Source organism: Venturia canescens, chromosome 2, assembly GCF_019457755.1.
Source record: "Venturia canescens isolate UGA chromosome 2, ASM1945775v1, whole genome shotgun sequence".
Classification (NCBI taxonomy): Eukaryota; Metazoa; Arthropoda; class Insecta; order Hymenoptera; family Ichneumonidae; genus Venturia; species Venturia canescens.
In genome coordinates, this window is record NC_057422.1 from 5124325 (window position 1) to 5137444 (window position 13120).

A 13120-nucleotide genomic window follows, 5' to 3' on the forward strand; every position below is an offset into this window, starting at 1 on the left:
AACGGTTGATTATTATGACACGAATTTCAATTAAACCATAAATGGTTCATCAATTACTGCGATAATGAATATTTTCGATTCGGCAGTTACGTTGGGTCCCTACCAGAGCTGTCCATCACTAACACAATTGATTTATCAGCAGCGAGACGTGTACATTACATAACGTGAAAATGATGAAACTGTCGTTCGCATTATTCATGCATTACCCACGTTAGAATATAGCGATCAACTGAACTTTCAATTCAAACTTTTGTCACTGAAGTTTACCTGAAAATTGTAGCAATGAACCCCAGGAAATTCACGATATTTGTAACGCTGGGAGAACAATTTAAAAATAACTATTACAGGTCCAATTCAATGCTGAAGAAAAATGTATTTATTTGCACCCACAACGATAAAACGAGTGGTGAAGCTCAGATATCAAAATATCAGATTGAATCTACGAAAAGTACTGAAAAATTCTCACGAACGCTCCATCTCTTTTCTCTCTCTATTTTTTTTCTCTCTTTTTCTGACGGTAATAAATCACGGTTGGTCAGCCTGTCGTCACTTTCCTAAGTAATCGGGATGAGTGCCCAACGCTATTTGATCGATATTTGTAGGCTACGAGCACACGCACACACACACACACACACCCACGCAGGCAGGCACACTGGGAAAAGAAGTTGGTTGATTCAACATTTTTCATGACGCTGAAGTTTGCAGCGTCGGAGACCAACGAAATCATCGAAAAAAGCTCTCCACTAATTTCAGTAATTCTCCAATTTCGTTTTCTGCCGAATTTACAATTCGCAGTTTACCAAGCCACACCGATGCTCCGTGAAATGAAAAGTTGGTCAATTACAAATGTTTTTTCATCCACTTCGTTTTTTTTTATCCAACCTCGCAAACCCCAGTTTCGTAATTTTTCAATCAATAAATCGTGTCGAACTAAATAAAACAGGTTAATTCATTGGTCGCCACGATTACTCGAACCAACGAATCTCTTTTCGCAGTGCACACATACATGGGAAGTATACAAGTGATTCTACAAGCCCAACATTCTCGGATAAAGCTCAGCGAAAGTGTGCAAATCGAACACGCTCTCGTATCGTTACGAGCGCGATCTTATCCCCTTGTCATTGATCGAAAAAGGTCGAGCTTCGGTAAAAATAGGCATACAATATTCGGAGTATTGGTTACACATTGGCTGTCATCACTGGGGAGGAATCTCATCGGGGACGTTAGTTTTCGTGCTCCTCTGTGTGCGTGCATAAAATATCCTCTGATCGAACAAGAATTGAGTAAGTTTTTTGTACGACCGGAAAATACTTTCAAGATGAGCAGGCAGCAGCTGCGGTTGAGATGAAAAAATTGATCATTACGATCCTTGGAGTCGCGTCAGTGAATCAAAACAGCCGATTCATTTCTTTTGCTAGTCTTTTTAATAAAATTCTTCAATCCTTCGTGCTGAAGGATTTTTCGTCGATGTCAAAAGGCCAGAAGAAACGGAGCGAATGTTGAAGGCCCGTCGTGTTTCGCCGTGCTGCATTTCGGCTCGTTAATCACACGAAGATTCACGACTTTGGTGCAGCGTCGCTGCGACGAACTCAACAAACTGCAACGCTTATACCTTTCTTACGCTTCGGTTTTTCTTCCACGATTAGTTAGGTTTTTTTTAATCGCCGGAACAGACATTTACAGACCTTGGATCTCCGTCATTCTAACGCTTTCAGTCACTGCGAAAAAGGTCGGTTCAAACTCGTTTTAATAATGCATTTTGAGGGATGATTGTGCCTTAACTTACTTTTTTTCTGCGCAAATTTCGCATGGGATTCGATAAGGATTGGAATTTTCAATTTTCCACCTGAGTTAGGTCGCTCCAAACTTCGCTTTTCTTTGGGTATGTTCCTTATAATTTTCTCTCCACGGAAAAACCTTTTTTTCTCTCAAATTTCATTTTATTCGACGATAAAGTTGGTGATTAATGAAACTCACTTTCATCCATCCGCCATGGGCTGTGACGAGGACATACAGCAGGTAGAGATCGATGTCCTTGCCACTGATTTTCGGTGATTTCTTGAAACTCGTCCTGAAAAAGATCAATACAAATATCAGTGAAAAAAGTTTTACAAATAAAAGATTGAAGACAAACGCAAACATTGAAAATTCAGTTGGATGCGTTCATCGAAAATTCATAATTTTCAGTGTGGCAAAATCTTTCGTTTTATAGTAGAGCGCATCAAATAAAAACTAATACAGAAATAAAATTACGTTTGTACGAAATAATTTAAATTCACAGGAAGGAAGCAATGAATCGAGCGTTTTTTTCTAATGCAGTCAGAGGATAAAACGAACAAGTATTTCATCTTCCGAACGTCAAGCGTTCAAATACTCAAACTACTATCGATGAGTTTGTACTCGTTCTTTTGCTACGCTCGTTCTCTACACACTCAAGTTTTTTCAGAGGAAAAAAGAGAAGAAAGAGAGAGAGAGAAAGAGAGTTTGCACTGCAACGAGTGACTGAAATATTAACATGTGAACGTGAACGACTCGTTTCAAACAATCGACTTCTCTATAGATATAACGAGCTCTGAGAAACGATCTGGTTTGAACGACAGTAGAGAAAAAAAATACAAATGCTCGGTTAATACGTTCCTAACATCGATCATTTTTTTCAGTTCTCATCGTGAAGGAATTGAATTTTTTAAATACTCGATACTGTCGTCTGCAATGACAGATGAGCAGCTTCGTTTTTTCTCGAGAAAATATGCAGAAAGCTCAACTTCATTTCCAACCGTCACGTACGCAACCGATTATTTTTGTTTTTTCGATTGAACGAAATATTTATTTAAGACTGTCGGAAGGTCATCTCTGTGTCCAGAACTCATCGGTTGTTTTCAAGCTCTCAAAAAATTGAGTGATTTTCCGGAATGAAGCGGATGAGGGAAATAAATTTTATGAAAGATTTTAAAAAATGGGAGAAATGGACTGATAAGTGTCGAGAATAGTTTGATCGTTCTCGAATGAAGTTAACTTTTCAAAAGAATTCCAATAATTAAAGTTTCCATTTTTCCATTCGCCACTTGAGGTAAATAGCATCGAAATGTGGATGCTGAACTTCGGAGCACTTGGACATGAGTAAGAATAATAGAGAGCATTGTCGGGACGTTAAGCAGAGATAAAAACGGACGCGAATGCTTCGTGCGTGTGAATCGAAAAGCACGTTTCCGGGTCATTTCAGTCGTTCGTATTCTCGTGGAATTAACGCGCTTGGGAGCGTTCGAGGACCGATCGCAAAAGTGAGTTTGCAATTGGTCTCTATTGAAAATTGGAGAAACCACTTTCTCCGGCGGATGGCGAGCTCGATAACGAAATTTAAAAACGAGGCTGGAACACGATACCGAATTTTCGAATTATTCAAATTTCTCGGTATTTTTAATCCTCCGTGAAGCTCGATGAAACCATCAGTTTTGAGGTGACGCTGAAGTTTGGAACGTTGCAGTCCAACGAAATGATCTAAGAAGCTCTCCAATAATTCCAGCAATTTCTCAATTTCGTATGACGCTGAAGTTTCCACCGTTGGAGTCCAACGAAATGATCGAAAAAAACTCTCCAATAATTCCAGTAATTCTCCTATTTTGTTCCCTGCCAAATTTGCGATTCGTAGCTTTGCAAGCTGCACCAACGATTCGTGAAACAAAAAATTGGTGAATTAAAAACGTTTTTTTCGTTCATTTCGTTGAACTCCAACGTTGGAAACTTCAGCGTCGTAATTTCGTTGCCTCTCGAATTTACAATTCGTAGTTTTGCAACCTACACCGATGCTTCGTGAAATGAAAAATTGTATTACAAATATTTATTTCGTTCATTTCGTTGCAAACTTCAGCGTCGTAGTTTCGAGGGTGGACGAAAATTCAAAACGAAACGAAATAATGGATAAAGCAATGAAAAGGTCGAAAAAAAGGGATGAAAAAATGGGAGCAACGATAAGCGTAAAGAAAAGCGATTGCTTACCCCCTGGTTTCGTGGAAGTGATGAAGCTCCCTGAGGAAGCTGTCACGTTCCCGTTCATAGGTGACGGGGTCCTTGTTGAGGATATTAGCCATCGTCGTTGCTCGTATCGGCCGGTGTATTTATTTAATTATTATGAATATTCAAGAGTATAGCGCAATTTAAAAAATTAGCGCATGCTGCGGGAGGGCGACGTTGATTTCAACATCGAATCCGAGGATGGCACATTTGGCCGTGCCTGCGAGATTACATCGAGGATCGAGTCTGGACGAGGTGACGCGTTCAAATTTCGACATCGGCACGCGAAAACTTGACGTTGAAAAAGCAAAGTGTAAAAAAGAAAGACAATCGGCACGAGTGCTTCACTGTAAGCCGCACTTCTGCGTTTTTCAATTCCGTCACTTTCCACTTTTTATCCCACTTCGATCTCCGAACAACACAAAGCTTGAACAAAAAACAAGAAAAAACACCATTAAAGCATCATCTTCGTGTCACGTCAATTTCCCCTGCTCTCACTCTCTCTCTTTTCCTTTTTCTTTCTTTCTCTCACACTCGTCTCGCTCATTTTCGCCCAAATCCTTGGTGTTACAAGGCAGTCAAAAAAAAGCAACGAAAACACTAAATTTGTGAGGCGTAAATCATTCTCCGGCCAATCATTATTTTTATTAATAATATAAGAGCACAAAAAGCACGATTGTACTTTTACAGACGACTTGTGAAAACGGACGCGCGTAACGCACGCATAAAATTAAGAAACGGGATATAGGCGAATATTTGTCATGTTGCACGGAGGGGGTGGGAGAAAAAAGAAAAAGGCGGGTTCCCGAACGCTCGAGAGCGCGCCTAATTTCTCGTCTACCGTAGTCGATCACTCTATTCCTCTCCCTCTCGTTTACAGACGGAATCCCGTCCCGTCATCCCGTGGCGAGTGTCGAGAAAACTGAGGTGAAAAGCACATGCACATTCGTAACGAGATATTCGAATCGGCGCGAGAAAGCGATACGTTTTTGTCGCGATGAGATTACCGAGCGAGGGAGGTTAACGTACTTTGGGGGCTGATGGTCTCGTAGTGCAGTCGGAAGGAGTACAGAAAAAAAAGAAAAGGAAAAAAAAACAGAAGTGGACGGGATGAAAGACTGGAGAATTCGGGACCGAGCAAGCGCGATGTTTTAGCGAGTATGTTGCATACACTCGGTTCGCGAGTACGTTTACTACACGAGAAATATACACTTACGCACCGATGAGAAAAGATATCCGCGGACGCGACGAGAAAATACTCGAGTTAGTTCTGCGCGCGTTCTATCTCGCGCGCATACACGCGAGATGGCGCTCACATACACACGCGCACATACACACGAATATATGCGGGCGCACAACACGAAGAGGCACGGTGAACTACAGACAAGCGCATACACCAGCAAGACAACGTATTAAGCTCAGCGGATCGATTCACCTGTCACTTGTCACAGCGTGTGGCACCAGGCAACGTCGACGCACGCTACCCAACTTTTACACTCTCGGAGAGACAGACACATACAGCCATATATACACACGGGCGTGTACACATGCTCGAGATCATACTAAGGAATCACAAATTCACAAGCTCCCTCTATACTGGGCGCTTCTTTATTTTATTTTACATTTCATCTCCGTCGTGAGGATACTCGGCTGCACCGTTGGAACAAAAAAATATACGAAAAAGATCCGTTCAAACGAAGCCCGGCGCGACGCCCCCAGATACTACGAAAACCCCGAATGTATGACCCCACCCGAGCGCACGACGGGTAACGGGCAAAAACAATGGAAATAAATGATATTAAAATAACGAAGAAAAATAAAAAGAATAACAAAAGGTCGGTTTCAGAAAAATTACTACTCCGCAATTCTCTTTCGGTTTTCGCTCTCCCGTGCGAAGCTCCGCAATTGTGAGGGGATGCGTGCGTTTCTTTTATGTTTTTATAGGACGGACGAAAGAGCCCGTCGTTTTCGACTATAAGTCGAATTATGTTAAAAAGGGGCACGCGCGAGCGCGCGATTTTGCGTTCGCGTTTCTTGACGTGCGAGCGTATATCAAAATGGCGGCGTACCTCGCCGCTCTCTGGCATCCATTGCCATTGCCTGCTTCAAAGCCCTCTGCCCTACCCCTCACCGCTCGAATGATATTTTCACCGTTTACAACAATCACACATGCGAATATGTACATACACGTACTCAACGTATTTTCTGTGCTTCCGCCAGAGGCGCGAGTCGAGTTAGACAGCGGTGGCGCGCCACACGCTCACCAAGAATTAGAGAGAGAGAGAGAGAGAGAGAGAGAGAGAGAGAGAGAGAGAGAGAGAGAGAGAGAGAGAGAGAGAGAGAGAGAGAGAGAGTGAGAACGCGTGAGGAGATTCCCAAATGTAGTGCTAAACGCACACTCACGTATCTACCGCGGAGAGGATTTCGCGAGAACGCAATGACACACTATCACATACCTTCGCGATTTATCCTACACACTCGCTAGCGTCACTCTTCTCTCTTTGGATTTTTTTGTTCTCTTTCACGCACCCATACACTCACTGACGTTCCACTGTTTCGCTGTATCCCTTTTTTTTATTCGTTCTCATCTCACGTCATTGTCAGTGAACCGGCGTCCCGATCGAGAATGCCGGCTTCTCAATGGACACCTTGTCGCAAAAAACACAGGTCGCGGTACACTACACCTATTTTCCTGTCTAGATTTTCTTCGGTGTGTATATTAATGTATGTACACACCCGCGTCAAGCACGAAAAACTCCCGGGTCACCGCGGTAGTAGTATTTTTACTTTCAAAATGGATGTTCCTCGCGACAGAGCGGCGGACGTTTGAATTTCCGCGTTCACTGCCACTAGAGGCGCTAGTTACATTCGTCGTATCGCAACGCCATCTTGCTGAGTTTTTATTAACTTAGGATACTCGGCCTAGGGGGGCGGGGGGAGTTGTTCTCTACACTGATGCGCGCGCGTACTATATTCCGATTACGATGCACACAAGCGCGAAATGTTGACCCACACAAGTATTCGACCTGTACGACGAGCGAGTGAGACGAAAGAAAGGGAGAGAGTGAGAAAGAGAGAGGGTGAGCTCGGTGGACCAGGCACACTGCAAACAACTAATGTTTTACTCACTCCCACCCCCGCCCGCGGGAGAGAGTGAGGTCTGCGACGACGAGAAGGCTCTCTTCTATGATAATATTCGTTGTGAACACACCAGTAATTACAATTTTGTCGGCATCTCCCTCGTCTTTCTCCGTCCTACTCTTTTATTCCTCGATTTTTTCTTTATTTTTTAATAATGTCCCATTGTCTTAATTTTCACCACCTTTCCGCTTTTTCTCGTTAATTCTTCGACAAAGATGGCCCTTTCTCTCTCTCGGTCTTTCACACCAAAAATGAAAACTTCAGTGCATCAGCGAACACATGAAACTCGAAAATTTTAGCCGAAGCTCACTTTACTCGGCCGCGAGAGAACATTTGTCTCTGAACGGTATATACACACACGCTTTCACGAGAACTCGTCGAACGTACACGCGACTCGCGAATCGAAAGAGAGAGACGGAGAGAACGACCGAGACAGAGTGGTGGGGAGAGGGTCTAAGCGACGCAGTCAAGTCTCTCGTGTTCCTTCGGATAGATACTCCCAATCTCCCGACCCCGACGCGACGACGAGCACTACTCTGCTCTACCGCGCGCGATTTCTGTATTGTAGCCGCTCGCACTCCTTGAAAAATCGAGTGCAGGTAGCAGTAGCGGTGTGAAATATGGCGGAGCCAGTCACTACCAAGCGCGCTCCGTTCGCAGTACGATCGTACGATTTACTGACGAACCGGAACGGTACGTCGTGCTTGGACAGTCTGGCCAACTAGCGACACCGCTTCCTACATAGTTCTTCGTGTTGAAAAAAAAAAAATACAAATCGACATTTTTACCCTCCCGAACGTTCAATTAAATCAAACGAAGCTTTTTTATTTCGTACCTTCCGGAACGCTCGTTTTTATGGATGACGGAAGACGTCGCGATCTATAATCTTCCGGATCACGCGCTCGATCTCGAAGTACCGCGCGCGCGGTACTTCCTGAGCGATGTATCTACCCCCTTCTCCCATTTTCTCCCGCCCACCAGTTCACCCATATCCCACCAGATGTCGCAAGCCTACATGCGCTGCAGTACACTCGTTTGCGAACGCTCCAGCGCAGTTTCGCGGGTACTCCATTTTTTGCTAACCTAAATGCCCTCCTAGAACTCGCTGCTTTAACCCTATTTATTCAAGAAATGACGTATAAGCGAAGGAAAAATGTCAGGGGCGATGGGCATCTGAAAAAAAGTTGGAGAACGAAGAGACGCACGAAGGATCTCGACGAGGTGAGTCTCCAAAGACTTGTGTATGCTTCGACTGCATAAAGCACGTGCGCGCGTTTCCATGTGGTTCATTTTCGTACACCTTTTCGGTAATTGTTTTGTTTCTTTTGCCCCGGCGACTCAGATCGACGAAGATATTAAAGACGAAAACGCAAAGAAACTTTTGAATCAAGAAATCGATCTCGACAAACCCGGCGCCGCACAGCATTACTGCGTTCATTGCGCGTGAGTTAAATTTTTTATACCTCTAGTCTTTTCCAGCCTAAACATAACCTCATTTTTTTTTCTAATATTCTAGTCGCTACTTTATCAATGAACGGTCGTTGGACGATCACTTTCGCACGAAAGTTCACAAACGCAGATTGAAAGCACTCGAGCTCGAGCCTTACACCATCGAAGAATCGGAACGTGCCGCAGGACACGGAAATTGGCAAGTGGCCAAAAAGCGCAAGATCGAAACCTTGAAAGCTTCTGATGTCGAAGGAATGGATGCCGACACAGACTGCCTCTCCAATTCTAAAATTGTGAGGACAGAATAGGCTAACGGTTCGCGGAGTCTCCAGTTTGGCTGTCGAAGAACAATGATTAGCGTCATGTTGAGATTTCCAGGTAAAGTGGCGAGAGTCTGCGCTTGTCGCTTACCGAAGAACGAGGTAAGATCTTACACTTCTGCGCTTTTCATTCCTGGAAACAAAGCCAACAAAACCTTTGCTCTACTTTCGCCGCACTTGGATTTTGACAAACGTTTTGAAGACCTTGAAAAATTGCGCAAAGAACTTGAGTTGCGGGGTACTAAGATTGACGCTGACGAACTAGCGAAAACTTGGCAGTTTTACAGGTACATTGACACTAACAGATGGGCACTAGAGCATAAGCGAAACGAAATTGCCCAGAGCATGAAAAGGTTGAAGAAGAAAAAAATTTTGAGCAGTGAGGAAGAAAAGGAAAAGATACAGCTCATCACACAAGGCAAAGTCCTGAAACAGGAGCTGAGAATCGTCAAAGAAGCTTTATGGGAAATGGAAGAGAACGTTGTAGTCAGAGCTTTGAAATTACCCAATGAATTACACGAGAGAACCCCACCGGCCAGTCCGGTAATATTGAATCAAGTCGGTGAGAAACAAGAGCCAGAAGCAAGTGAGATTAAGAGTCACTTAGCGGTTGGTTCCTCTCTAGGTTTGATCGACTACAAAAATCCATTGAGCTGCTATCTGTGCGACGAAGCTGCACTCTTTGAACTTGCAGCATTGAGTTACGCGGGCAAATATTTGACAGAAGCTGAAATGATAAGAGTAGCCGGAACAGACTTCGCTTATAGTCTTCTCGTTGAAGCTGCCGGCTTCGATCACCAAGATCCTCTGCAAACTTTCCTGCTTCGGATGAACGAAGAGCATGATCCTGACAACTGCAATCGTCTCCATCTCGTCGGTGGCGCTACTCTCATCTCTTTTCTTGCAATGCACACCAAACAACTCATCAATCCAAGTCACCTTCCTGTTCGATACTTCGCAACTGGACGACAATACGTCCCACATGCCGAAGGCACTGCGACCAACGGACTTTTCACCATTTGCCAATCTTCCGTTGTACATGCTTTCGCATTGGTACAAGATCCACTCTCTCCTGAGTATATGGCTCAGTTTGAACTTATTCTGGCGACCGTCACTTCCTTGTACAACAATCTCCAAGTACATTATCGTACGGTCATGAGGTCTGCGAACGAACTCAAACCTTGGGAAAGCCTTAGAGTCTCCTACGAAATGTGGTCTCCTCATTTGCAAGAATACGTCGAGATCGGTCACGTCTCGCTGTGTGGACGATACTTGAGCAAACGTCTCCTCATCGCCTATCAAACACCTACGGGGAGAGACTTTCCAGCTATTATTAGCGGCACTGTTCTCTCCGTTCCGAGATTACTCGCTTGTTTGCTCGAACAAGATCCCAAACAATTTCGTATTCCCACGGAAATTGCTCAGCACATGCGATCTTTTTCGTAAAAACGATGAATTCGACTATCGAGTTCCCATCGCTACGATGCGCTCGAATTTTTTAATATTTTTCGCCCATCAAATATTCAATCATAAAATTCATCCAAAAAATTCATCGGATCGAATTCATTTCAGGAAATCGATTTACGGATTTACAGAATTTTGAAAATTCGAATAAAATTTTCGTAGCATCTTCTCGATGGGAACTGCAGTACCATCAAAGTCTTGAGGTTCTGTACATTGTTATTCTTTACAAATGTATATGTTCACACGTTTCTAAAGAAACTAACCATTGTTAGACATTTGTTAATAAAAAATTCAAACTCCAGTCTTCTGAATTCAAGTTCTATGAATCTTGCAACTGTCATCTTTGGAAATTGAAAATTTTGGCTTTAGTCGACACGAAACAAATCGGAAATGAAATTGAAATAGAATAGGCCCACACTGTAGTCAAAAACGTAGAAATTCTGCGAAAAATTAGAAACGAAACGGTTCTCTCTCCAGTGATCATTTAAAACCGTGATTTATGCTGTCTAAAAATTTTTTGTTGTTGGGAAAGCACGAAAAAAATGATGGTGCTGACGAGTGGAAAATCCTTCATTTGCAAGTTGGTGGTCAAAATCATAAAATTGAGGTTGACGCGAATAAATAGCACTGAGATAAACTGGTTTTGCAGATTCCTTTAGGCAAATTACGAAAATATTTCTCATCTCAGCATGGAAAAATCCATTATTTATACGGAGGGCTTGGAATCTGCGTTTTTGTATTCACCCTCCCTCTTTGCATTGAAAAGGGACAAATTCATGAACGAATCGAGTTACATTTCGATACGAACATGAATGAAGCAGGGGAGGGGGTAAGATTGATGCAGGGGAAGCTCTACCCTCAATTTTTATCGCCCACGTGGTGAACTTTCCACCGTTTTACACAAAAAGTATTTTGGTTTCTATACATTTCATCAAAATCGGTAGTTTGCCTGTTCGTGAAATTGAAGGACCACCCCTTGACAGCTCTCCTTCGAAGGGTGTTTTCTTCACCCCTTCAAAGCAATTTCCAATGCTCGTTTTAACATTCGAAATTTCAGTGGGATCGGAGGCAGACAGGAATGTTTGCACTTTCTGCAAGTTTCGATTGATCACCTCAGAAATTCACTAAAGATGTATGGATAAAAAGGGGGAAACGTTCACGTACGAACTGTTCGAAGGAGCTCAGTCTCGAGAACTCTATTCAACTCGTCAGCAAATTTTTTTCATTTCAATCAAATTTCCTCTCGTGCATAATGAGCAGAAGTAATTTTTTCATTTTTTTAATATCATTTTTTAGTATATTGGTAATTTATAACATTATAATTGATTCAACGTGAATATTTTATATGCATAATTCTGTCGAATGGTTAATTTTTAGGCTGATACTTTTTATGATGAATTTTCCGATTGGTCTGAAATCCACAAATCTGTCAAAAACATTGATATTTTTTTTCAAAAATCTTTCAACTTCATCGCCATGAGATGAGTTGAGTATTAATTAACAGTTTTAAGGTTGATCCTCTGCGACAGCCCCAACCAAAAGTTATGTACTGTCTGCATATTAAAAGGCTTGATAATTCGTTCGGATCGTAATCAATAACTTTGTAAAAACCCTATATACGCACTCGGTGCCAGCAGATATAGTACAAATATCATTTGCTTTCGTAAAATTTATTCTAAAAGTATTTTTGATCCGACATCGTGAGTAAATTTTTTGACGGAACTATCCAGGTTACGCTTCAACACACAGAAAAGGTTGTCTATACAGACGACATTCGCTTGTTCGCTTGCAGCAAAATATATCGTATGCAGCCTAAACCTTCGTACTTCCCGAGGCTATATCTGTCAAACTAGATGGTCAATCACCTTGATTTTTTTTCACAATATCTGTGATATCCTGCTCTAGCTCCTCCTCGTTTTTTATAAACTTCCTAATTTTAGTACTAGCGGTAGAATTAATAATGTGTCGTTTGCTTATGCACGGTCCATATGTTACGTGTTAATTGAGTCAACTTCATTTACATATATCTCGGGTTCGGGATGGTGAAACTTGTTAAAATTTTATAGAGGTGTTGTTCATATGTTAAACAATACGTATGCCAAATTTAAATAATTTCCTAATTTAATTGTCTCGTGGAGGAACCACCTTAATGAAACAAAGGAAAGAATGATTTTTGTAATACTTCAACGTCAGCTGTCAGTTGACAGGAGGCTACGGACGCACGGAAAGTGGAGAATTTCTGTTTGACATTAAAAATGGGTGGTGAATTTGGTGCATTGGGCGTACATATCCGTCGTGTGGTTTATTACAGTCTGTCACCTTTCGAGCAAAAAGCGTGGGTTCGTTCTATCTCATGTGGGTTGCCAAATTTGGGGAAACGTTTTTTATCAGCTCTCCCAACGATGATGCCAGGTAATGTGTTCAAATATTGTTAAATTTCGTCCGAACGATAATTTAATATTCGAAATACTAAAGCAACAACAATACGAACGAACGAAAACTCTGTGCAGGATTTCTCATGGGAGCTTGGATTTACCACTGGACGGTCACGGAACACAAGCTCTTGTTGCGAAAAAATCCAAAAGATTTTGAGAACGACGAATGAGCTGAGGGCTTGAAGAAATAGAGAGAGAAACAAAAGTTTTTCCATTAAACGCTTCGAGAAAGATTTTATCTCGGTTATTTGTGGCACCCCAATGAGCTGTGCAAACAATCTGAATACATTTTTTTTGTCT

The 13120-nt window shown here is 42.3% G+C and overlaps 3 protein-coding genes across 16 annotated transcripts in view; 2 read left to right on the forward strand and 1 right to left on the reverse strand.

The window, feature by feature from the left end:
- Positions 1 to 8006, reverse strand: part of Bap170 (Brahma associated protein 170kD) — a 39868-nt gene extending 31862 nt beyond the window's left edge. For 8 of the 14 annotated variants that reach the window (XM_043411669.1, XM_043411667.1, XM_043411668.1 and 5 more), the window contains exons 1-3: positions 6468 to 7742; positions 3997 to 4437; positions 1978 to 2071 (exon numbers count right to left, since the gene is read on the reverse strand). In XM_043411669.1, coding sequence (XP_043267604.1) covers positions 1978 to 2071; positions 3997 to 4088 — 186 coding nt within the window. In that variant the 5' untranslated portion in view covers positions 4089 to 4437; positions 6468 to 7742. Of the gene's footprint in view, positions 1 to 1977; positions 2072 to 3996; positions 4438 to 4852; positions 5189 to 5446; positions 6026 to 6414; positions 7743 to 7987 lie in introns of those variants that run through there. The other 6 variants (XM_043411662.1, XM_043411659.1, XM_043411658.1 and 3 more) reach the window with 6 other exon arrangements.
- On the forward strand, positions 7796 to 8914 carry LOC122406292 (zinc finger protein 593 homolog). The gene is made up of 3 exons (XM_043411687.1): positions 7796 to 8373; positions 8495 to 8595; positions 8669 to 8914. The coding sequence occupies exons 1-3, from the start codon at positions 8284 to 8286 to the stop codon at positions 8907 to 8909; spliced, it is 432 nt and encodes a 143-aa protein (XP_043267622.1). The 5' UTR covers positions 7796 to 8283; the 3' UTR covers positions 8910 to 8914.
- A 37-nt stretch (positions 8915 to 8951) lies between these two features.
- On the forward strand, positions 8952 to 10686 carry Slimp (Seryl-tRNA synthetase-like insect mitochondrial protein). The gene has a single exon (XM_043411684.1). It carries the CDS (start codon positions 8952 to 8954, stop codon positions 10365 to 10367), a length of 1416 nt encoding a protein of 471 aa, XP_043267619.1. The 3' UTR covers positions 10368 to 10686.
- The last annotated feature ends 2434 nt before the right edge of the window (positions 10687 to 13120 follow it).